Source organism: Akebia trifoliata, chromosome 4 (genome assembly GCF_017979445.1).
Source record: "Akebia trifoliata isolate Shusen 1 chromosome 4, ASM1797944v1, whole genome shotgun sequence".
NCBI classification, from domain to species: Eukaryota; Viridiplantae; Streptophyta; class Magnoliopsida; order Ranunculales; family Lardizabalaceae; genus Akebia; species Akebia trifoliata.
In genome coordinates, this window is record NC_141378.1 from 24,323,367 (window position 1) to 24,348,073 (window position 24,707).

Genomic DNA, 24,707 nt, shown 5'->3' on the forward strand with positions numbered 1-24,707 from the left:
TAGAAGTACGATGTAAATCTGGGGTCCCTATCAGATACTATGGATAGTAGTACCCCAAGTAGTTCTACGATAGATCTTACTCAGTCCATCAACTGTGTATGAGACCTTAATTGATATAAAATGAGCTGATTTTGTCAATCTATCCACAACTACTCATATTGCGTCAAGACCATCACTAGTCCTTGATAACCCAACAATAAAGTCAGGTTAGGTGCTCTCATTTCCATTCCTCTATCGACAATGGTTGGAGGAGACTTAATGGTTGTTAATGTTTGACTTTGACATGCTAGCAAGTCAAACATATACTCACATATTTTGCAATGTCTTTCTTCATCCCAGGCCACCAGAAATGTCTCTACAAATCTTTATATATCTTTGTACCACCTAGATGGATCGAAAATCTCAATCACTGTGCCTCACTCAGTATGCTTGCTCTTAACTGTTCCTTTGAAGGTACCCACAATCTATCCTAAAATCTAAGGCTTTCATTAGTGTTTACTTTCTAGTCTTGGTTTTTTGTATCATTTGCTTTCAATTGAAATTCTGTTGAATCTACATCTATTTTATGAAATTCCAAGATCGTTTTGACCAACAAGTTCTGAATCTTCATCACTTTCAGATTACTGTGTTGGTCCTCTACATCATTTGGGGTGTCAAATGCAAACTCTATTACCGTCTCTAACATCTTCCATTCCTTAACCATCATATGTGCTAGTACATTCTTATCTTTTCATCTGGATGATATTCTAGAGTGAAGTTATAATCTTTCAAATACTCCATCCAACACCTCTGTCTCATATCTACCTTTTTTTATGAAAATATGTACTTGAGACTCTTATGATCCAAGAATATCTCAAATGTTTTCCCATAAAAGGTAATGTCTCCAAATCATTAAGGCTAAGACAATAGAAGCCAAATTCTAAGTCGTGAACTTGATAATTCTTCTTATGGATCTTTAACTTTCTCGATGCATAGGCTACGAACATCCCATTTTGCATTTGAATACATCCCAAGCCTATCCTTGGTGCATCTGTATAAATAGTCAACTTTTCCCTTGTAATCGATGCTATCAAAATTGATTCGATTGTCAACTTCTTTTTCAATTTTTGAAACATTGATTCACACTTGTCATCCCATTCAAACTTTACATTTTTCTGAGTCAACTGTATCAAAGGTGTGGCAAGGGTAGAGAAGTCCTCAACGAATCTTCATTAATACCCGGCTATCCCAAGGAAATTTTTTTCTCTATCACCGTCTAGAGTTGCTTCCAATTTAATATCTCTTCTACTTTTGAAGGGTTCACAAAAATAACTTCATTCGATACAACATAACCCAAAAAATTCACCTCGGTTAGCCAAAATTCACACTTATTGAATTTGGCATACAACTGATGCTCCTTCAAAGTTTAAAGCATAATCCTCATGTATTCTTCGTGATCTTCTCTCGACTTAGAGTAAAATTGGAATGTCATTTATGAACATGAGCATGAATTTGTCAAGAAGTTTTCAAAATACTCTATCTATCAAGTATACAAAAATAACTAGTGCATTCGTTAAACCAAAATGCATCACTAGATACTCAAAATGTCATACCCTTATCCGAAATAAAATCTTTGGAATATATTCCTCCTTATTCTCAACTGATGGTACCCAGATCTGATATCGAACTTAAAAAAATATAGGGCACCTTGCAGTTGGTTGACCAATTACTTTAGTTGGAGAAAATGGTATTTGTTATTAATAGTTGCTTGGTTCAATCTTCTATAGTCAATACATAATCACAAAGTACAATCTTTATTCTTCACGAATTAGACCAAAGCTCCCTAACGTGAAAAATTCAATCAAATAAAACCCAAGTTTGTAAGTTCATCGATTGTGCTTTCAACTCTCGAGTTTCATCCAATGCTCCCCAATACAGAATTATATCCCCCGACTTAGTGGTAATGTTGGTAATTCCTTTGGAAATACATCTAAGAAATCTCTAACCACTACTATTTCGTTATAGAAGGAACGGTCTCCTCTGAAGCTTTCAAACTATTCAACTTACTTTTTTGAAAATTTTCCACTCAGTGCTTGAACCATATGAACTATATCTTCAGATGTCTTGGTCTTCTGAATGACACTATCCTCACAAAATATCCTAGATGGGCATAATTTTGAACTATTCAATCTATCCCTAGCATTGAGTTGTCAATTCGAACTTGTTCGATCTGTTCAATTGCAGCTTTATAATGCAATCACATTCTTTGTTCCAATTGCTATTTGACAATGATTTTTCACGACATGTTTCATGAGCAAATTGAGGATTATGTTGACAAAATACTCTTAAATAAAAGACTAAAGAAGACCACATTGAGGTTCAGAGGACGATGTTGACGTGATGTCGGAAATATTATTTTAGGAGTTAGATTAAAGTGCGGAACGACTAGGTGGAACCATTTCATCTCCTTGGCTCATTGATGGCTTTCTTCCTTCCGCTTTTAGAGAAGGTGGAGTTGAAAATAGAGTATCAGTTGATGGGTATTGGAAAGGATGAAGGGACTTCAATATAAGTCCTTCAAGGTGGACTTGAAAGAACGAATTCTTGAAATTCTAATAGTGTAAGGTCGACGGTCATCTTTTGATCAGCTATTCTAATGATGCAATCTTTTCAAATTGATTTGGAGATATGCCAATCTCCTAAGGGGGCAGATAGAAATAGAGTGCGTTTTGTGTTGGTGATTTCTAACTCTAGCATGTGTGCAAATTTGAAAGAAATATAGGAACTAAATGAGCTTGTGTCTATTAGTATACAAGTTTGCACATTAGAAACAATAATATTACCTTCAACTTGTAGACTCTCCCTAAGGTCTAATAATGCTTGAACTACCGTCCCGTGGCTGTGGATATAGGTAATCTCTCTTAACATGACCAACTAGCACACACCTTAACATTTAATCCGTCTAGGAGCTTGTCTCTTGGGTGTAGGTGGTCAGGAACTTTGAGTTTATGGCCTAACCATTTGGGGTGATGTACCTATTGGTATCAGTAGCCTGATCATTGGCCTATGACTAATCTATCCAAACTAAGTTCCTATTGGTCACCATGCCTAAGGAATCATGGGTCGATATGGTAGATATGAATGCCTTGAACTTGTAGGCCTAAAAAAATGGGCCTCTTGCCCAGATTTGATCAACTCGAGAACGGTCCTGTAGAGGGACCGATATATCCCTTAGTAGCATGCATCTTGTCCTTTTCTCTCTCAATCCTCTATGCTCTGTTCACTGATAAGTACCAAAAAATGTCTAATCAAATATCAATTTATACGGAACTTATTAGGATTTTCAACCTAAAGTATTATTTTTAATTAATAAATTCTATAGAGTAGATTTTTAATTTGCTTTAATGATTTTTAGAAGAATTAAGTCATTTTACATATTTTAATTCAATTTTTGAAGATTTAATTTCATGTAATTTTTGTGTTTCAGGTATTCGAAAAGACCAAGTCAATCAAGGGGACTTAAAAAGCAGATAGAGTTAAGAGTTGAAGTCAACCACAAAAATCCAAAGTCAATCGCGGCGTGGGGTTACTCAACAAGGCCCTATGAAGACAACACGAAAACTAATGAAATTTTGTGTATACCTATGATCAAACAGAATCGTGCTAGAACAAGGTCCTAATGAGATCCATCTTATAAAGTAGAATCTGAGGCTATAAATAGAGATCAATCTCTATTCTAGAGACATCTACATTATTTATTCTTTTACTATCTCTCATCTCTCTAATCTCCTTATTCTCTTTTTCAATTTGTAGGATTTTAGATTTATTTTCTACAGATTAAAAACACATTATTCAAGAATTCAATAAGAATTAAGTATGATTATATTTGTTATTTCATTGTCTTTTAGAATGAATCTTGACTAATCTCCCAATCTAGAGAGATTGATGAAACTAAGGTAAGTATTTAATTTAAGTTACTTTTATGTTCTTAATATTACAACCGTTTAAATAGATTTCTCTTCAAAACATTGTTACTTAAGTATTCTTAATTTATTTCTCCTTATCCTTCATCTCAGCATGATCTGTTGTTATTTGGGAGAACCCAGGTTAACCAAGGCGTCGTGGTAAAATTTTGACAAAAGTAACTAAAATTTTAGGATTTTGTTCGTACTTGATTCAGGAATCCAATGAAATTTTTTTCAAATTTTTCTAAAAAATAAAACTTTGATTCATAGAAATCTGAATTGGAATTTTACTAAAAGTTATTGATCAAATCGTTGTCCCCGGCAGTGACGCTAATTTGTTTGGTGTAGATTATCAATCAAAATAAAGAACAAAGTTTACCTTGTCAAGTTAGGATCAATTCACAAAGACAACGTTGATCCAATAATTCTTTTACTTCAGGCTCGTTTTAGATTTACGTAACTAAATTAAAAATAGTTTAAAAAATAAAACTATCAAAAACAATAAAATAAAATATTTAAATCACTATGGAGGAGTTTAGATCGATTTGATTCACTCTTGTAAATTCTCCTAATATCTTAATTGTCCTCTATCTACGTTGATCCACTAAATAAAATTACTGTTTGTGGATCAGTTATATTAAAAGGGTATTTCAATTTATATGATCAATTTATTAAGTGGAAAGTATAAGATAAATGTTAAATGTTCTTTGTGAAGTACGATTTATCTCGAACTGATCAAAGTACAAACCATCAAAACTGTAGAACAATTAATATTATTTCTGATAATTTTTTATTTGAGAGTTTTCACAATAGAACAATAAAATATTATTATAGAAATAATAAAAATAGATTAAAAGAAACTTTCTTTGGTTTCCTTGACTGATCTAATAAATGAGATAACAGAAAAACTCTTCTTTATTGATCTTGCTTCTAAAATCGACAGAGTTCTCTTTGATTACAAAGCTCCTACTTCAAATAAAATTAAAAGAAAAAAACAAGAGAAGGAAAATTCTTAAATTTCTAGATATCCTTAAACTCTAGTCTAGTCTCCTATTTATAGAGACTAGATTAGGGTTTCTAGGGTTCAGAATCTTTTTGTAAACACAACAACTTCCAAACCTTAATTCAATATGAATTATATTTAGTCGACAAACTTCTGCACAAATCTCAAGGTAATCTTCACCAACATCACTGCGTCGCCTTACCCAACCTGGGCGCCGCGGTCCATGTGGGCCCAATTGATTTGGGTCTTGGTTAATTAACTTTACTTGGATCTTGGTTTGTAGTAAATTCTTTGAATTTTCTTATTTATTTTTGAAAATTTGTGATTTTTTCCTCTTACAGAAAAATAATAATAAATAATTCTCAAAATATATTATTTTATTGAAATCAACAATTATTATGGATTAACAATGAATTATATCTAATAATGGGAGTTAGTGTATAGTTTATCCGTAAAGTTTATGTAATTAGGTCTTTAGAAATCACTTTCTAAACCCTGATTACGAAACTAATACTGACTTCTGATACCACTTTCTAGAGCCCCCAAATCCTAACATGAATCCCCATGATTTTGTATTAGAATCCCAAGGCACTAGATAACTATTCCCATAGATGATGATAATATAAATAGACAAAGAAGGTTAAATGGTGATAAATAGTAGTGAAAAATAAGATAAACTAAAAACAACGTGTGTCCACAATCTCACGTAACCACCAAAGTAACAAAGTGTACTCCATGATGAAGAATAAAATAGTAGTAACATAAAGGAAATGGCATAAACATTGCCAATATATGAAAGTTTTCTTACCTATGACAAAAATCATACTCTCACACTCAAAAGAATAACATAGACCCTAAAATCCTAATATACAATTGAGCTAATGGGAAGTTCCAGTGCATGTTGCGTCCATGCATAATAATTTTAATGCATGTTGAATGGGTACTGTAGTATGTAGAAGAAATTCACAAAGTAATATTATTTCAAAGAATTCATACACTACTTATGGATCGTATCAACACATTGATCCATAAATGCCTCTTTTTATAATATATTATGTATTTGATTGAAGAATGCATTTTGGCATAAACGATGCAAATGTAGTTGATTCCCTTAGTTTTTTTTTTCACATTTGATCATGATGATGTTGATTACAAAAATCAATAACTAATTATTGTTAAGTTGTTTTGTGCACACACGTAGTGGAAAGCCCAATGTGAAAAAACACTTTTACATTGGGCTTTGATATTGCCAATCTTAAGACTATACCTTTTTTTCCCTTAATAAGGGCTTTTATATCTCCAACACATGTCCCATGTGATGGAATGAAAGATATGATCATTCACATCCTCATCCCTTATTCTCTTTTCGAATTTTTTTTAAAGGATTTTTCTAGTTAATTTTGTTTGGTGGATGATTCCCATAACCATTTTCTAACTTGTGTGTAGAGGTGACCAACTAATATTTTAAACTCAAAATGGTATTGTGCTATGGAGTTCATTTAGTTGTCGATTTTAGACGATTATAATGATCTTGGTTTTGACAACAAGGAATACCCTATGGATAAAGTAGTATTGAAAGTTAAGGCCCTTTTTTTAAAAGCGGTCTTCCATTCTTTGTGATTATGAGTAACCAATATGTTCTAAGAATTGTTCATTACAAATGCCATGTTGTTCATCTAATGTTCACATCCAACAAATTGGCTAATACAACACATACAAACAAATCCTATCGTAAGTAGTTTCCACCATAGTTTAAAATCTCATTTCATTTTGAAATGTTTCAACCCTTATTTCTATTTTAAAAGCATTGCTATACCCTTGACTTTGGTCTTATCTCTAAGAAGAATCAATAAAAGACGTGATTTTAGAGCGGCCACTTTGTATTTTGTTAAACCTTTAAGACATCCTTGTATTTTCTAAAGGATGACATGTCCCTTGACTTTTGTCTCCTCTAAAGAATATTTTTAAAGGCTAGAACCAATGTTTCAGTACCGTTTTGTTTTTTGAGAAAATCGAAACATCGAAATGAAACGAGATTTGAAACCATGGCTCCATCTTGGCCTGCTCTATATGGGTATACTCACCAATTTCTGTGATTCATTGAAAAGTTGTGATTAAATTGTGGCATTTTCTTTCTGCTATTTAATCACAAATTTTAAATAGGTCGCAATTTTGAAGAGAAGATGACCTTGATGATAATGATGGCAACCATTTTACTAATTAAGCATTAGATATGTTTTATTGAAGGTAGAGGAGATTGGGAAGACTTGGCTAATTATAAACGAAAGTCGATTTTAACCTAGAATCAAAAGCATAAAATCCCATTTAAGTGATATTTTTTTTTTGTTTTGTTTTGTTGAATCAATCAAATAACTTACACTAAGAGAAAAATCACCTTTCTATGTTAATGATCATTTGCCGAAGTGATTGTTCATTCCTTTTAAAAGGTTCCACCCATCTCTTTCCTTCTAGGTCCAAACAACAAATTGCAATTTCTTTACATGAAATCACATTGATATGCCGAATTTTGAATAATAACACGACAAACTAAAAAAAAAACCTATTCGTATGAAATAAGAATTGGAAGTGGTATTAAATCGATTTCTTTACAAAATATCAACAAAATTCATCGTTCACCTTACAAAGAGTACAATTGTTTAAGTATAGTGAGTCAGTTGCTAAATAAGTGATTAGAAGTCATATTTCATCCAAAGTGACTAACCAAGTGAAAAGATAAATTTCGAAAAAAAAATTTGTGGCCCCAAATGGAGGTAGAGAGTAAACCCACATAAGAGGTGGGTATTGAGGATGAGTAGAATATTTAATCAAGAGTGCATAATAGGAATAGCGAATAGTTAGTTGACAAGGTTGGATATATCTTGAACCTCTCAATAATTCGAACTTCTCCTAAAACCAAAATCCCATGGCAACTCTCTCTTGTTTCGAATAATAAAATGTTCTATTGGTAAATTCCTTTTAGAGGAAATAAAAAAAATGGTTGAGAATGAACTACAAAGATAGGGGTGAATCACTACATCACCAATCCTTTCAAACTTAAACCTAAACCGCAACCCTAAATATAGTTCTCCTTAAAAAATCTGGCAATATCTTAATGATATTTCTTCATAGAGGATTTTGCATCCCTAGTCATCATATCTTGCCTTAATGATCCCCTTCCCCAACATTTCCTTGAAATGCATAGTTCATACATTGAAGTCCCCTGCCACTTAATTCCCTTTCTACTTTGCAGAACACACAAGCTTCCACTTCACAAAAATATGATTCTTCCGGTTTCCTTCCCTATCATCCAAAGAAAACCTCTAATTTACTTTTTGAGCTTTATTTTTATTTTTTGCTTCCATGCCCTCGGTCCCAAAATTCTTTAAAAGTAGTTTTTTTTTTCTTTTCATTTGGACCATACATGGCTTTGGATGGACTCATACCTTGTTGTGTTTTTCTAGCTCTGTTCTTCTTTTGTTTTAAAGTTGGTGGATTAAGATCTTCTCAGATAGAGAGAGGATCCTTTGGATCTTACTCTTTTTGTGTGTGTGTGTGTGTGTGTGGGAGCCTTTGGAACTAGAGGAACAAGAGGATTTTAAAGGGAAACAGCTTATACCCTTTAGAAGGTTATCATTTTTGTTAGAGAAATGCTACATAGACGTAGTTTTTGGCGCACCCTTGACTCCCTATGACGTGTTGGCTCACAACCCAATAAGCTTTTGACATGTGGCACAATGATATCGGCAATTGAGAGAGTTTCTCTCTCTTGCCTACTGCTCACATATTTATATTTTTAGATTTCAAATCTTAAAAAGGGTCATTAGGCCACATTGACAATCCAAGAACAGAATCTTTTAAATTTCATGAAAATATTCATATTCAAAAAGAAAGAAATTAAAAACATATTATTTTTCAAACTTGATCCAAGGTATTGAAATGGACAGCCACCAAACACCCAAATTTAAAAATAAAATTCAACGGTGAAAATAACTAATTTTTTTTTCAAAGTTCATATAACTTTGTCTTCTACAACTTTATTAGATCATATTTTTGAATGTCACAAGGTGATCAAATCAAAAGGAATTTTTTTTTTCACTATGGGTAGGAGAGAGAAAGGGGCATGAAGGGCGTAGCCCAAAAACAATGTGCATTTAACATCACTCTTTTGGTTATATGTTTTTAAGTGTTAGTTTTTATTTATTTATAGAATTTTAATAATATGACTCGATTTTTGGCAAATGCCTTGAAGCCATTTTCTCTCTCCTACCCATAGTGAAAAAAGAAAACTTTCTGATCTGATCACCTACTGACATTCAAAAACATAATCCGATGCAATGGAGTTGTAGAGGACAAAATTCTATGAAATTTAAAAAAAAAATAGTTATTTTTCTCTGTTGAATTTTATTTTTAAATTTGGGTGCTCTCTGACCGTTCATCAAATTATATGAAATTTAAAAAAAAATAGTTATTTTTCATTGTTGAATTTTATTTTTAAATTTGGGTGCTCTCTAACCGTTCATCTTCAACACGTTGGATCAAGCTCGAAAAATAATATTTTTCTTTTGAATATGAATATTATCATGAAATCTAAAAGGCCGTGTTGTTGGATTATAAATGTGATAATCAATGTGGGCTCAACAACTCTTTTGAATATTTGAAATCTAAAAAAATAAATATGTGGGCAGAAGGCAAGAAAGAGAATACCTCTATTGCTGATGTCATTCATGCCACATGTCAAACGTTTGTTGAACTGTGAGCAAACGTGTCAAGGGCATCATCAAAACCACGTCATATTATCAATACTCTTTTTTATAGCGTTTAAAGTAGTGTTTTTTGAGGATTTCCTATGTATATGGTACTTAATTGTAAGGTGAGTAGTTAATATGCTTCATTTGTTTGGAGTAGGTAGTGTGCTTCATTTGATTTTAGATTTTCTTGACCTCCTCGTAATCATTAATGCAAAATTTAAAATATCTCAATCTATTTTTTTTTAATTAAAATATTTGACTTTTATTTCAACTATAAGCACAAAACATCCATATTCATATTTGTCTTCTCTCTATCGAGCCATTATAGTAGGGAAAATACCGTACCTTGTTCTAGGAAACAGTTGTACTCATTCAGTATGGAACCTCTGTGTTCTTATATTGGACCTTATTCTTGTGCTTGTTTGTTTTATAGCTTTTAATACTTCACATCATAATTGCTTTTGTACAGCTCATTTCATCATCATTCTTGTATAGGCCTTTTCTCACTTAACAAATCTAATCATTTGAAGGTTCAGATTCAAAGGTGGCTCAATCAGTGTATTGTGAAAGTTAATGGCGTCAAATCATTAACTACATTGAGGCAGAGATTACGTGGTATTGTAAAATTGTGTGCACTATTCTAAGTAGTTTTCAGTGGTTTAGAGTATGAGCTTATGGTTTGGTGGTGTGCAACCTTAGGGACGTGGTGGCTAACTTTTTTTTTTTTTGGATAGGTTTTAGGGTAAAGGCGAGGTTTTAGTATAAAAAGCTGAACACATTTGGAGAAATTTGTAAAAGATGGGTGTAAATCCGGAATTCTTAAGCTTAATGAAGCATTGGGTTTCTTTGATTGTTTGGTTAAAATGCAACTGATTCACTCCATTTTATCTTTTAAAATGCCATCTCCAAGGTGAAACACTACTCTATGAGGGGGCCGTGAACCTCTTCCGAGAAATGTTCAGTAAAAGCATTGCACCAAACAAGTCACTTACACAACTCTTTAATTCAGGGTCTTTGCAATTTAGGCCATTTAATCCATTGTGAGTTGGGGCCATGATCCTAATGTTTCATATCTTTAACATCTTGATCAATAACTATTGCAAAGTTAGGAGATTGGATGAGGCCATGGAGCTCTTTAGAGTCATGTGTCACAAAGGATTAATTCCTTGACATTATCACATACAACACTCTTGTTGATGGGTTATGGAAGGTTGGGAGGCTTGTGACTGCATAAAATCTTTTCCCATTCACATACCATTACTCTGTATATTGTTGGATGGGCTGTATTAACTTCTAATATGTTACATGTGTTTGTCTCATGTGGTAGTGGTCACGTGGTCTTTTACTCTATTGATTCACATCATCAAACATAATTACACACTCACATTTTATATGTTTTTTTATTTATAAAAATTATCTATCTAGTGGGAGACGAGATGGATGGAATGAGTTACCTAAGCATAGGTAGGGGCGAGATTAAAAGATATACCAAGTTTTAAAACCATAAACTTTTAAAAACATGGTTTCTAACCTAGTCCTAGATTGAGATGATTCGCCCTAATCTTCTCGTATTGTTCACCAACAAGACAGATTTATAAGGCATCTCACGTTTCACCCATCTCACGAGATAAAGGAGATGACTTGAATGATATTTTTAAAATCTCAGTCGAGTCAATAAAACTTAGTCAAATCAATAAGGATTTTTTTTAAAAATAAATTTAATTAAAATAAAATTTATTTATTTATTTAATTTTTTTTTTTAATTCTTAAAATAAAACATGATTCTATGGCTAAATATCTTCTAATCTACCTTATTTTATAAAAACAAATTCATTATTATTTTTATAGAAATATATATATATATATATATATACAAAGAAATAATTGTAAACCAAGTTAAATGACTTATCTTGTCCAATACAACTCCGTCTAGTTTATGAACAAGATGAGACATCAAACTGAGATTTGAAACTGTATTTAAAAATCATGCTCTCGTCCTGATTTTATCGATTTATGATTGGATTTGATTGGCTTTGTCTAACTCTAAAGAAAGTAGAATTAAAGAACGATCGAGATTCTAAAACAAAAGAGTAATGAGATGGAGAAAGGAGCGAGCTAGATTTTTCTAAAAACATGGGAAAATGAAATAACGTAAAGATCTTAGAGCAAAAATGCCCATCCTTCCCTTTTTGTATAATAAGGTTATAGAAAAACCACTTTTTAACAGTTACATTGACAATAAATAGACTAAAAGGGTCTAATTAAGCTTGTTAAAAAAATTATAAGGGAAGTAAATGAAATTATCAATATTAAGGGGCCAATAAAGAGTTATGCTATATTATGTCAAAGTGCAATTCACTATTTATATTAGAGATTTTTTTTTTTTTTTTGGGTAGACTAGGGAGTATCCCCAACTTTGGTGAGATTAATTTACTTGTGCCGTACGTACCTGTTGAATATTTTCAAAATAAAATAAGTTTTGTGATTTATTTGTTTGTTTTTCTTTAAGTTAGATTTTGAGATTTTTGTGTATATAAGATTTAATCCCACATTACTCACAAGTAAGAAAGTGGTGTACCTTATAAATAATAGTCAACATAGTTAGTTGTATTTGTGTCACACCTTTAAGGCTTTGATCTAGTGTTTCGAGGTGGTGCCAAGCACCATCAGCACACGAGCACGTACGACACGATCAAAACCACTAGATCATACAGATTCAACTAAAAGGTGTCAGTTAAAAGGCATGAGACACATACCTTCGATAAGATGCAATCTGGATCGTTAGATCTCAGATCAGACACAATCCAACGGCTATTAAATCAAGAGACATTTAATCATGACTCTTGGTTAACAGACAAAAAAATGGCTATAAAAAATCGACCAGAATTTAGTTTTCTTCACTGAAAATTTGTATGTTCTCCTATCTCTAAGCTTCAGCTCTAGGCATCATCAGTTTTTTATTTTTTTCGAGTGTTCTAGACTAAATCGATCTGTACATAAACCGATTTAGTAGAGTGTAGACTTCTTTGTATCTTGAAGGCATTTGTTTTTTAATCTTTGTGTACTGTGATTAAACCAGTAAGGGAGACTATTTGTCTAAAAGAGATTGAATTAGATTCGAGCCTAGAAGTTATTTTCTTCCTTCATCGAATTACTCCCATTTTAAAAATCAAGATTTCCAACTGCACCATCTAACACCTTGTCATATGTTATAGCATTTAAAGTAGTCACATTTCTGTGGACTGGTGTGTAGAGATTCGAAGATATAACATGATGAGCAAAGTCTAGCTAATGACCTCCATTAATAGAGTGCCCAAAGCAATTTAAAAAAAATTTATTTTTAATATAATGTATAAAAAGATTTAATTTTTTGGATGTACTAAAAATATGAGGGCCTTAAAATTTCTTGGTGTTGGTTTGTCAGTAAAATTTGCCTTGATATTATATTGTTATAAAAAAAAATTGATATTTTACTACGAAAGAGTAAACTTTTAAATCGGTTTAAAATTTGTTCACTCCACAGTCCACAGCTCCAGCACCCTAAAATTTCTTCCTGATTCGTGAACAATGATGTTAAGAAAAACTGCTGTTTCTGGTCGTCAAATTCAGAAGAGCATGATTATTCGCTTACCCATGTCTTCCCTTTCAATCTTTTTACGCTATAACTCTACAAAACAAAGACAAGACCCAATTAATCCCTCTGAGTCTCAGCCTGATATAATGATAAAAAGCAGCCCTACCCATTTGGAGAAAATCGTAAAAGATCGGTGTAAATCTGGAAATTTTAGGCTTGATGAAGCATTGGGTTTCTTTGATTGTTTAGTTCAAATGCAACCCATTCCCTCCATTTTCTCTTTTAATCAACTTTTGGGAGCCATAACCAGTATGAAACACTACTCTACAGTTTTTTCTCTGTTTAATAAAATGATGATGTTGGCTAACACAGGAATCCGACCTAATATCGTTACTCTTAACATCTTGATCAACTGTTTCTGCCGATTGGGTCGTGTGGATTTCGGTTTTTCTATCTTGGGAAACATTCTAAAGTTTGGGTTTGAAGCAGATAAGGTAACTTTGAACACTCTTCTAAAGGGGCTCTGTATGGAGAATAAACTAGAAAAGATGATGGAATTGTTTAACAAATCAGTGGAGAATGGGTACCCAATTGATGTAATCACCTACACCACTTTAATTCATGGCTTATGTAATTCAGGTCAATGTGAACGAGCCATTCAGTTATTCGATCGAATGACTGGTTGTGGATTCTCACCAAATGTAATAACCTTTAACATTCTAGTGGATGCTCTATGCAAAGCAGGGAGGACTAAAGAGGCGTGTATTCTATTTGAAGTAATGTCTGAAAGAGGTGTGAAGCCTAATGTAATAATTTACAACTCTTTGATTCATGGCTTATGTAATTCAGGTCAATGTGAACAAGCCATTGGGTTGTTGGATCAAATGATTGATCGTGGATTCCCACCAGACGTAATAACCTTCAACATTCTAGTAGATTTTCTTTGCAAACAAGGGAGGACTAAAGAGGCGTGTATGCTGTTAGAAGTAATGTCTCAAAGAGGTGTAAAGTCAAATGTAATTACTTACAACTCTTTGATTCATGGCTTATGTAATTCAGGTCAGTGTGAACAAGCCATTGGGTTGTTCGACCAAATGATAGATTGTGGATTCTCACCGGATGTCATAACCTTCAGTATCCTAGTGGATTCTCTTTGCAAAAAAGGGAGGACTAAAGAGGCGTGTATTCTATTTGAAGTAATGTCTGAAAGAGGTGTAAAGCCTAATGTAATAATTTACAACTCTTTGATTCATGGCTTATGTAATTCAGGTCAATGTGAACAAGCCATTGGGTTGTTGGATCTAATGATTGATCGTGGATTCCCACCAGACGTAATAACCTTCAACATTCTAGTAGATTTTCTTTGCAAACAAGGGAGGACTAAAGAGGCGTGTATGCTATTAGAAGTAATGTCTCAAAGAGGTATAAAGTCTAATGTAATCACTTACAACTCTTTAATTCATGGCTTATGTCATTCAGGTAAATGTGAACAAGCAATTGGGTTGTTCGATCAAATGATAGATCGTGGATTCTCACCGGATGTCATAACCTTCAATATCCTAGTGGATTCCCTTTGCAAAGAAGGGAGGACTAAAGAGGCGTGTATTCTATTTGAAGTAATGTTTGAAAGAGGTGTAAAGCCTAATGTAATAATTTACAACTCTTTGATTCATGGCTTATGTAATTCAGGTCAATGTGAACAAGCCATTGGGTTGTTGGATCAAATGATTGATCGCGGATTCCCACCAGACGTAATAACCTTCAACATTCTAGTGGATTTTCTTTGCAAAAAAGGGAGGACTAAAGAGGCGTGTATGCTGTTAGAAGTAATGTCTCAAAGGGGTGTAAAGTCTAATGTAATCACTTACAACTCTTTAATTCATGGCTTATGTCATTCAGGTCAATGTGAACTAGCCATGAGGTTGTTCGATGAAATGCTAGGTTGTGGAATCTCACCAGATTTGGTAACATATGTAATATTAATGGATTTTCTTTGTCTACAAGGCAAGCTGGTCGAGGCAGTAAAAGTTTTTAATTCTGTGGTGAGTAGTGGTCATGAGCCTGATATTTGTATCTATAACATATTGATCCATGGCTATTGCAATGCTAGGAGATTGGATAAGGCCATGAAACTCTTTAGTGATATGTGTGACAAAGGATTAACTCCTAATACCATTACGTACAACACCATTATTGGTGGGTTATGCAAGATTGGGAAGGTTGTGGCTGCACAAGATCTTTTTGTGGAGATGCAAGCAAAGGGCCAAAGTCCAGATATCATTACTTTTAGTACATTGTTGGATGGGCTACTCACGAACCGTTGTTTTACTGAGGTAATCAAACTGTTTCATGTGATGCAAAGCAATGCAGTGAAAGCCAATATTGTGATTTACAACATCGTCATTGATTGCATGTGCAAAAATAAAAATATAAAGGAAGCAATGGAGTTGTTTTGCAATCTTTCTGCCAAAGATTTGCAGCCCGATACTAGAATGTATAATACAATGATTCATGGCTTTCTTAGAGAAGGAATGCTAAAAGAAGCCGAGGATTTGTTCATACAGATGGAAGAGAAGGGTCCAACTCCAAATGATCTCACATTCAATTTCATGGTTCAAGGATTCCTTCGAAAGAATGATATGCGCAAGGCAATGCAACTTCTAAATGAAATGGTTGAGAGAGGTTTTTCACCAAATGTAGAGACCACATCCATGGTAGTGGATTTGCTTGCTACAGACGGACCAGATCGTGAATGTCTGAAGATGTTCCGCATGTTCTTTCCATAGAACTGAGTCAAAGGTAACATGATCAATGTTGAGTTACCAGTTAGCTAGTTGTTTCATGGAGTGTTGTATCTTGTTGCATGCTTTAAAGATCATATTAGTATTATCTCAAAGGATCTTTATTCCATGACGATGAACCAGGCAAGTTGTTTATCTTTTTAATGATCCATTAGTTCGAGCGCTAATATATTTTCTTTTACCTCCTTATTGGGTTGCCATCTTAATGTAGACACTTGAAGCAATAGATTAGCTACCATGGTGTATTGTCATTGTATAATGCATTGTTTTTGTAAATCAAGCTATTTTTTGTTTACATTATGTATTTACTCTTTATTCCTATTTGTTTTATGATATGAAGTAGAAAATGGTTTTTATTTTATTCCTTTGAACTTACAAATATTCAATGAAGCATCGTTTCTCTTGTACTACTTGAACAAATGATTATGGAATTTTCCCTTTTTCAATTTTGGTTAACCTTACGTTATTAACATTAAGAAACTTATTAATGATGTTTCATCAATTGTTTAACTCAGTCTAGTAGGAAACCTAATGGTAGGTAGTTTATCGAGATAAATGATATCATCAATTATGCTAGTAACTCAAGAATGAGCAATGTTATAATTCCAATTGGCAAGTGTGAAAATGATATCAGGTCCAATTAATGGTAGTGAATCCCTTGTTGATTTTTTTTCTTTTAAAGCTTATGCAGTCTCTCACTAGTAAGCCTTATACGTCCTACGGTTCTTTAATGTGAGTGTAGTGAAGGGACACTCGGGGGAGAGGCCTGAGTGTAACAGCATTAGTGTGGTTCTTTGTGTTAGCCTTCCCCCTCCGGGGCATTGTAATCTTAATGCATATTGAATGGGTACTATAGTATGTAGAAGAAATTCTCGAAGTTATATCATTTCAAAGAATTTATACTCTACATATAGATCGTAACACATTGATCAATAAATGCCTCTTTTTATCATATACTATGTATTTGATTGAAGAAGGCATTTTGGCACAAAGCACGTAAATATAGTTGATTCCCTTAGTTTTTTTTTTTTTTCACATTTGACCGTGGTGATTGTGATTTCATAAATTGAATGATGTTTCATGTTGAATCAATAACTAATTATTGTCGAGTTGTTTTGTGCATACACATGTGGATGGGCTGCGTCTATATGTAATTTCGTAAATTTGTCTTGGACGTAAATTGTTCAGATTTCTTCTTTATGTTGTCAATCATTGTTTTAAAACAGAAGATGTGATCTGGAAAAGCCTTATTACTTCATTTGCTTTTAAGTGGCCTCATTTTATGGCTATCAATAAATATGGCATCATTTTTACCATTTTTTTCATATCTATAAATGGGCTTATGAATAGCAGAGTTGTAGTATTAACCATGTTGGCAGCCTTTTAGCATAACCATGATGTTAGAGCACTTGTTTTTGACACGTATAATGTTAACCATGTTTTTTTCCTACAGTTTCCCATGTAAGAGCCATTTAGTTATAGTAAAATTGTCACTCTTAAGAACATAATTTTCTTTCCTTCATAAGCGCTTTAGAATCCTCAACAAGAGTCCCTTGTGCAATGGAATGAAAGACACAATCGTTCACATCTTCATCCCTTATTCCTTCTTCGATTTTTTTAGGAGTTCCTTTAGTAAATTTTGTTTGGTGGATAATGCCCATAACCATTTTCTAGCACGTGGAGAAGTGACGAACCAATATTTTTAACTCAAACAGTATTGTGCAATGGAGTTCATTTAGTTTGAAGTATTTATGTGGATTTTAGACGATTAGAACGATCTCATTTTTGGCAACAAGGAATACCCTATGGATAAAGTATCATTGAAAGTTAAGGCCCTTATTTACAAGTAGTTTTCTATTCTTTGTGATTTGAGTAACCAATATGTTTTAAAATATGTTCATTACAAATGCCATGTTGTTCTTCTAATGTTCACATCCTACAAATTTGGTCGATACAACACATACAAGCAAATCCTATCACAAGTAGTATCCACTGGCATGAACTCAAAATGCTCTATCCCGGTCTTCTCTATATGGGTATAGTCACAATTTCTGTGATTAATAAGTAGCAATTTTTAAGAGAAGATGACTTTGATGATAATGATGGTAACCATATTACTGATGAAGCATTAGATAATGATCATGCAAATGAGTATGTAATTGATTTTGGTTGCATGTACCAAACAATATAAACTTGAATATTGTTACTTGTTGTGGATGCATGAATGGTATCAATATGGGGTTTGGTTACTATGGTTACTTGTTGTGCAAGTATGGATGGTATAAATATGGCGTTTAATTATTTGTTATTGTAGTTCAACATGAAATTTAATGATATACTATAAGAACCTCACCTAGTAGGAATAATTACACGGTCCTAGCCCTATCTTATTTTTCTCCGTTCTATTGAATTTTCTGAATTTTTTCCCACTTGACTTATTCTTCAACCTCGACTTGGTGACTATGTACATGGGTGAAGTTCTAAACAAAATGAAAACACCGTATTAGCTATGCGTAAAATGTGTGGAGTGGCTTGGGAATTATAGTCACTAAAGAATTTGGATGCTGGGTAAGATAGAACTAGTCATTTACAAAGATCTTATCAATGTATTGAACTTCTGATATAATGAGTGAGAATTGCTGCCACCACTGTTATTATTCTTCGATCTAGAGTCCAGGTCTTCCAACTCTCATGATGTAGTACCCATCTCGATATAGTCTTCTCACTTTGTTTCTGAAAGGAACTTTTCCTTCTCACAATTGCAACAATTTGGGAACCACTCTTTCAATTAAAGATTCCACACAAGACCCATTTTAGGGAATTAGTTGATGGGATTCATATTCACTGATCTCTGATCAAGAACGACCTCCACAACCATGGTTTTGAGATTGCTTTGACGCCAAAGATCAAGATCCTTTTTTAGGCATTCTCAAAGGGCTAAATTATATCATTTATTCCTCAATTTGACACTCAAAGACGAGAAAAATTATGATATATATGACAAAGTTTGTTTCCCGTTGTAATCACAGAAGGCACACTAGAAGGAACTGATTCATGTACTATTTGAAGACGTCAACGAAGAACTCTACTCTTTTGTGCATTGACTCAAAATATTGATATATTTTTTTGTAAGTATAGATATGTTTTATTGAAGAAAGAGAATCAATCAAATGACTTTCACGAAGAGAAAGCCACCTTTATCTGTTGATCATGTGCTGAAGTGATTGTTCATTTCCTTTAAAGGTTCTCCTATCCCTTTCCTTCTAGGTCCAAACAACAGATTGTAATTTCTTTACATGAAATCGCATCGATATACTAGCTCTGGAATAATAATAACATGACAGACTATAGAAAAACCCAATTCGTACGAAATAAGGATTGGAAGTGGGACCAAATCTCTTTAGTGAATGGCAACAAATGAAAAGATATATTCTAAAAGGAACTTTGTGGCCCCAAATGGAGGTAGAGAGAAACCCACATAAGAGGTGGGTATTGAGGATGAGTAGAATATTTAATCAAGAGTGCACAATAGGAATAGCAAATAGTTAGTTGACAAGGTTGGATATATATCTTGATCCTCCCAATCATTCAAACCTCTCCTAAAACCAAAATCCTATGATAACTCACTCTTTTTCAAATAATGAAATGTTCTATTGGTAAATTCCTTTAAAAATAGGGGTGAGAACTACAAAGATAGGGGTGAATCACTACACCACCAATCCTTCCAAACTTAACCTTTATTTCCTTTACCAACCCTAAATATGGCCCTCGTTAAAAAATCTGGAAATATCTTAATGATGCCTTTCCAATTGCTACCACCATAGAGGATTTTACCTCCCTAGTCTGCCAGCCAAAGACTTCATCATATTTTGCGCTAATGATCCTCTTCCCTAACATTTCCTAGTTGAATGTTTATTGATCGTTTTTGGGACCTTGATTTTTTTTCCTAGAAATCCATGCACTTGATTCTTCTTTTTCTTCCATAGTCTCATTAGCGTTTGAGTCCTATTAAGGTTGGCATTATTAATTCTATATCAAATCATCTTTTTGATGAACTTGTTTCTTAAAAAATGATCAAAAAAGAAATGTTTTTTTTTTTTCCATTGGCTTTTCTGTTTAGAGTTTTAAATTGTAAAATGGTGAAATAGAAAGGAATGATCATGAAGTTGATTGTTGACGTGTATATATATATATATATTATTTATTATTTAATTACGTTGCACTTAATTTACAAATTCTTAGTTATTTGATTTTATAGGGATCAACACCCAGATATGGAACCAGTACTTTTGGGTGGGAGAGTGAGGAAGTGAGATCGTCCTTGGGTGTAGTCTGTGGAAGGGTATTCGCAAAGTGACTCCGGATATTTGTAAATGCATTGTATTCCAGGTAGGGAGAGGGAATCGAGTGCTTTTCCGGGAGGATCCTTGGTGTAGTGACATTCCCATACAAGAGAAGTTTTTGGGCATGTTCTCGATGTCTTTGAAGAAACGGATGCCGTATATTTGGTTGAGGCGTGGGCTTGTACCTGAGATGGTAAGTTTCTCGTTAATTCTTTTTTTTTTTTTTTGGTTTTTGATTCTAGTCCCAATCTTGATGTATTTATTCATTTGTTTTTTTTTGCTTCCATGGCCTAGGTCCCAAAATTCTTTAAAAAAGTAGTGTTTGTTTGCTTTTTTTTTTTTTCCATTTGGACCATAAGGCTTTGGATGGACTCATACCTTGTGTTTTCCTAGCTCTATTCTTCTTCTGTTTTAAAGTTGGCAAATTAAGGCCTTTGTAGATGAGAGGGTTCTTTGGATCTTACTTCTTCTTTCGTTTGTTGGAGCCTTTGGAAAAAGAGGAACAAGAAGAATTTTGAAGGGAAGTAGCCTATACCCTTTAGGAGGTTTCATTTTGGATTCCTGTGTTTTAGTGTTAGTTGTTTATCGGGTTTAAAGTGGCATTTTTTGAGGATTTCCCGTGTAGATGGTACTCAATTGTAAGGTGAGTAGGTAGTGTGCTTCATTTGTTTGGACACTTTCTTGACCAACTTTAAAGTAAATCTCTTTTTCTATTAAGAAAATTTGAAGTTCCAAAATTCCCCATTCTGTGTACATCATCAAAGTTTTAAATGTTTATTGGAAGTTATTTTGTCTCTAACCATGATTTCATTAATGTGAAATTTTAAATCTCAATTTATTTTTTAATTCAAATATTTGACTTTTTGTTCAACTATAAGCATAAAACATCCATATTCATATTTGTCTTCCCTCTATCCACCCGTTATAGTAGGGAAAATACCTTAACCTTGTTCTCGGAAACATTTTTGCTCATTCAGTATGGAACCTCTATATATGTTCTTATATTGGACCTGATACTTGTGCTTGTTTGTTTTATAGAGCTTTTGTATAGCTCATTTCTCATCATTCTAGTGTATGCCTTCTCTCAGCTAATAAATCTATCATTTGATGGTTCAGGCTCAAAGGCCGCTCATTGTGCTGTGAAAGTTAATAACACCAAATCACTAGTTTTGCAGCATCAACATATATATATATTTGGTTATCGTGGGGATCCCCACCCTCCAGGTGAGACTAATCGCACGGCCACATGTGCCGCCCCCTCGGAAAGTCCTACATGGCCCCATGTAATTCATTTCTTCGTGAGGTTTTGAACACTTGACCTGCCCTTCCTTAGGAGCTTAACAAGGCTGGGCTTGCCACTAGGTCAACCCCTTGGGGTTGACATATATGGATGCAACATATGCCAGAGGTTACATGTTATATTATAAAATTTTGTGAACCGTTCTAAGTAGTTTTCGGTGGTTTAGAGTATAAGCTTATGGTTTGGAGGTGTGCTACCTTAAATTTGCCAATTGCATCACCAACTGGTCAAGATCTCTGCCAGAAGCGAGAATTTCAACCGAAAATGGCATATCAAGCTCAATCAGCCTCAGCACTGCTCAATCACCATCGCCAGCCTCAGTTGACGTATCTCCGCTTGAGTCTCGTGCAGAGATGGCTTATCCGGTGAGGCCGATGCCATCTTGGAGAGGCGTAATACCTCGTCCATAGATACCAGCAAGGTCTCGTCGACCTGCTTTTCTTCCTTTGACTCTTTTCTTCCACGTCGATGGTGTCGACGTCTTCGACTTCCTCGAGAGGATCCGGATAAACCCGAGAGTCGATGGGAAGAGTCTTTGTATCCGGACGTCATTACGGCGATAGGCCTAGCGATAGGCTTCTCACTGGAGACCTCCACTGGTCTCATTTTGGGATTCACAGAATTCCAACCGTAGTTACACAATGGTTCTGTGACGATGAGGTGGTGACTAACTTCTTTTTTTCTTTTTTTGGTTTTAGTGTAAAGACAAGCTTTTGATTCTAGGTCTGTGATGTTACTACGCACAGATTTACATCCATCCCTTGATAAATTCTAATAATGGTTTTGTGGAATCTTTAATATCAGAGGCAGTGTGGTGATGGCTTGTTTGGAAATGAAAGAGTGAAAGATAGGAGTTCAAGGACTTCAAAGGGAATAAAGATCTTCTTATCTGATCTAGGGTAAGGTTTTCAAGGAGTTTAAAGGGATTTTCTTTGTGTATGTCATTGATCTATCTTGGTTGGTTCGATAGACCATGGCATCTGCTGAATTTCATTTAGTTTTGACTAGAAGCTTATATGCATTTCATTTTAAATTTCATATAAATTTTAACTCAGACATGGGATCCAAACCACCTCTTCACATTCTTACCTTCAAAAAAAACAAAAACAAAAAAAAAAATGCTTCAAATGATGTTTTTGGCTGAAATGGGAAGATATTCCTAGGGATACACGTAAAAACAAATTAGGAAATCTTAACTAATCACAAGGAAAAAAAATTATATCTTGATTTTATCCAAATTGTTTTGGCAAAATAGAGGGCAAATTAAAATATGTAGGTTTGCCGTGGCCCAGACTATTTTGGCAAAATAAATTTCTTTATTGTGATTCACAGAATCTTTAAATTTCTCTTCAATATATTGATTATATGATTAGAGCTTGTAGTGACATACCAATGGACTCAAACACCTCTCCTTATCAACACTCATTTTGTCTTAATAATTCGCTTAACTCATGCTTCGTGTAAGACCAGATTCCATTTTCAAAAAAATTTACGCAAAATATTTAATTTGTTTCATAGAAGCCCCCTCTCAAATCTCTCTGATGTGCAAGGAAGATTTTTTAAATGGCTTGAGTGCCATCAGTTCTTGGTTGTGAATTCAAGTAGTTGTTCTCCCATAACAAATCAAGATCCAAGTCCCATCCCTAAGATTTGGAATTGATTAACCTCAAGATTGGACCTCATATTACACATCTTGACGTGAAAGTGGATAGGAGCCATAGATGTTTACACTCGTATCTCGAGGAAAGCATCTGTGGTTCTCATACATTTTTCACATCAGGGTGTGCAATGTGAAGTTCAATCTCGAGGTCACGGCAGCATTATTCTTAAATAAATCCTATTTCTCTGTTCTTTTTTTAATTTCAGAGCCACATCTTATTTTGAAGTTTATTGTTTAATTCCAAAAAATTCAAAGGATGGAAAAAGAGAATGTTTGCAGCAATCCTACCAAAAGACATCATTTCAACACCTCAAGCACCAAATTTCTTCCAACACTACATTTACAAAGAGATAGAGGGGAAGGGGGGTAATGAAGATGCATGCATATCTAATTCCCCAAGACTTGTAAGGCTCATCTTTTCAGACAAACCACAAGAACACTATTTTGCTGGAAAAGAAAGGAAATTTGTTTAGCCATGGAAAACTGTTGCTTTGGATACAAAACGAAATCAAGGTGGACCCGTCACCCCAGGGAAGAGTTCCGATATTTTGTTGAAAACATCCATAACCTGAGATGGAGAGAATAAAATAAGTTAATAACAATATTACCGAAAAAAGGGAAGTACAAAACTCAACAAAGACAATGAGCCCCCAAAAATCCAATATGCCAATAAGTACGTACAATTTATTCAATATGTCAAAAAAGATAAATTTAAAAATGTTTTATTTCATAACAAGTATATAATATTGAAAGAGATTTAGATTCTCACCTCCTTGTCATTTTGGTACTTTGCAATACTCATAGGGTTCTGTGAACACTGCATTAGGCAATAAAATGTTGGTTCAAACATAAAAAATTACTTCAGAGTTCAAATACGATCAAGATACAATGAAGTAGAGTGGCATACATCCATTATGGCAGCTTGTACTCTTGGATTCTGAAACGCCATAGCGACCTCAGGATTGGCCATAATCTTTGAAATAACTTCTTCTGGTGTAAGCCCGATTTGGTCTAAAACATAAAGATACAACAAAACAAACAGAAAAATTAGAAACATCTCGACTTATATATATTAGAAAAAAGAAGTAACAGTCCATTCTACAAATAGAAAAAAGGGAGAAGGTTGATTGGCTTATGGGTTCATGTTTCTAGGAGAGATGGTCCAACTATCATTCCTTATGTTATGAATACAACTTTTATAAGTTAATATGAATGTAAAATATAATAGTAACATACATAAGTTATGATCTAATTATAAAATAGAAATATAAATACAATGATGCGATCCATTAGGTTCTTTTTTGTGAGGATAATCTCCAGAGTGGAGATCATCC

General features: G+C 33.8%; 2 protein-coding genes across 4 annotated transcripts in view; one reads left to right on the plus strand and one right to left on the minus strand.

Annotated features, from left to right (window-relative positions):
* Nucleotides 1-13,203: 13,203 nt before the first annotated feature.
* LOC147404559 (uncharacterized) lies at nucleotides 13,204-22,502 on the plus strand. 2 transcript variants are annotated; one of them, XM_086440575.1, is made up of 4 exons: nucleotides 13,629-13,763; nucleotides 13,909-16,068; nucleotides 20,329-20,606; nucleotides 21,530-22,502. In XM_086440575.1, exon 2 carries the CDS (start codon nucleotides 13,944-13,946, stop codon nucleotides 16,053-16,055), a length of 2,112 nt encoding a protein of 703 aa, XP_086296701.1. In that variant the 5' UTR covers nucleotides 13,629-13,763; nucleotides 13,909-13,943; the 3' UTR covers nucleotides 16,056-16,068; nucleotides 20,329-20,606; nucleotides 21,530-22,502. The 2 variants fall into 2 exon arrangements, with proteins under 2 accessions (XP_086296700.1, XP_086296701.1); XM_086440574.1 differs by having other exon boundaries at nucleotides 13,204-16,068.
* Nucleotides 22,503-23,630: 1,128 nt separating this feature from the next.
* Nucleotides 23,631-24,707, minus strand: part of TIC40 (hydroxyproline-rich glycoprotein family protein) — a 36,161-nt gene continuing 35,084 nt past the window's right edge. For both annotated transcript variants that reach the window (XM_086440578.1, XM_086440577.1), the window contains exons 12-14: nucleotides 24,281-24,384; nucleotides 24,143-24,190; nucleotides 23,631-23,941 (exon numbers count right to left, since the gene is read on the minus strand). In XM_086440578.1, coding sequence (XP_086296704.1) covers nucleotides 23,882-23,941; nucleotides 24,143-24,190; nucleotides 24,281-24,384 — 212 coding nt within the window. In that variant the 3' untranslated portion in view covers nucleotides 23,631-23,881. The remainder of the gene's footprint in view (nucleotides 23,942-24,142; nucleotides 24,191-24,280; nucleotides 24,385-24,707) is intronic.

Bases quoted from the DNA above. Each gene is read 5' to 3' on its own strand.
- LOC147404559 (XM_086440574.1), top strand. From the start codon at position 13,263: ATGATGTTAAGAAAAACTGCTGTTTCTGGTCGTCAAATTCAGAAGAGC.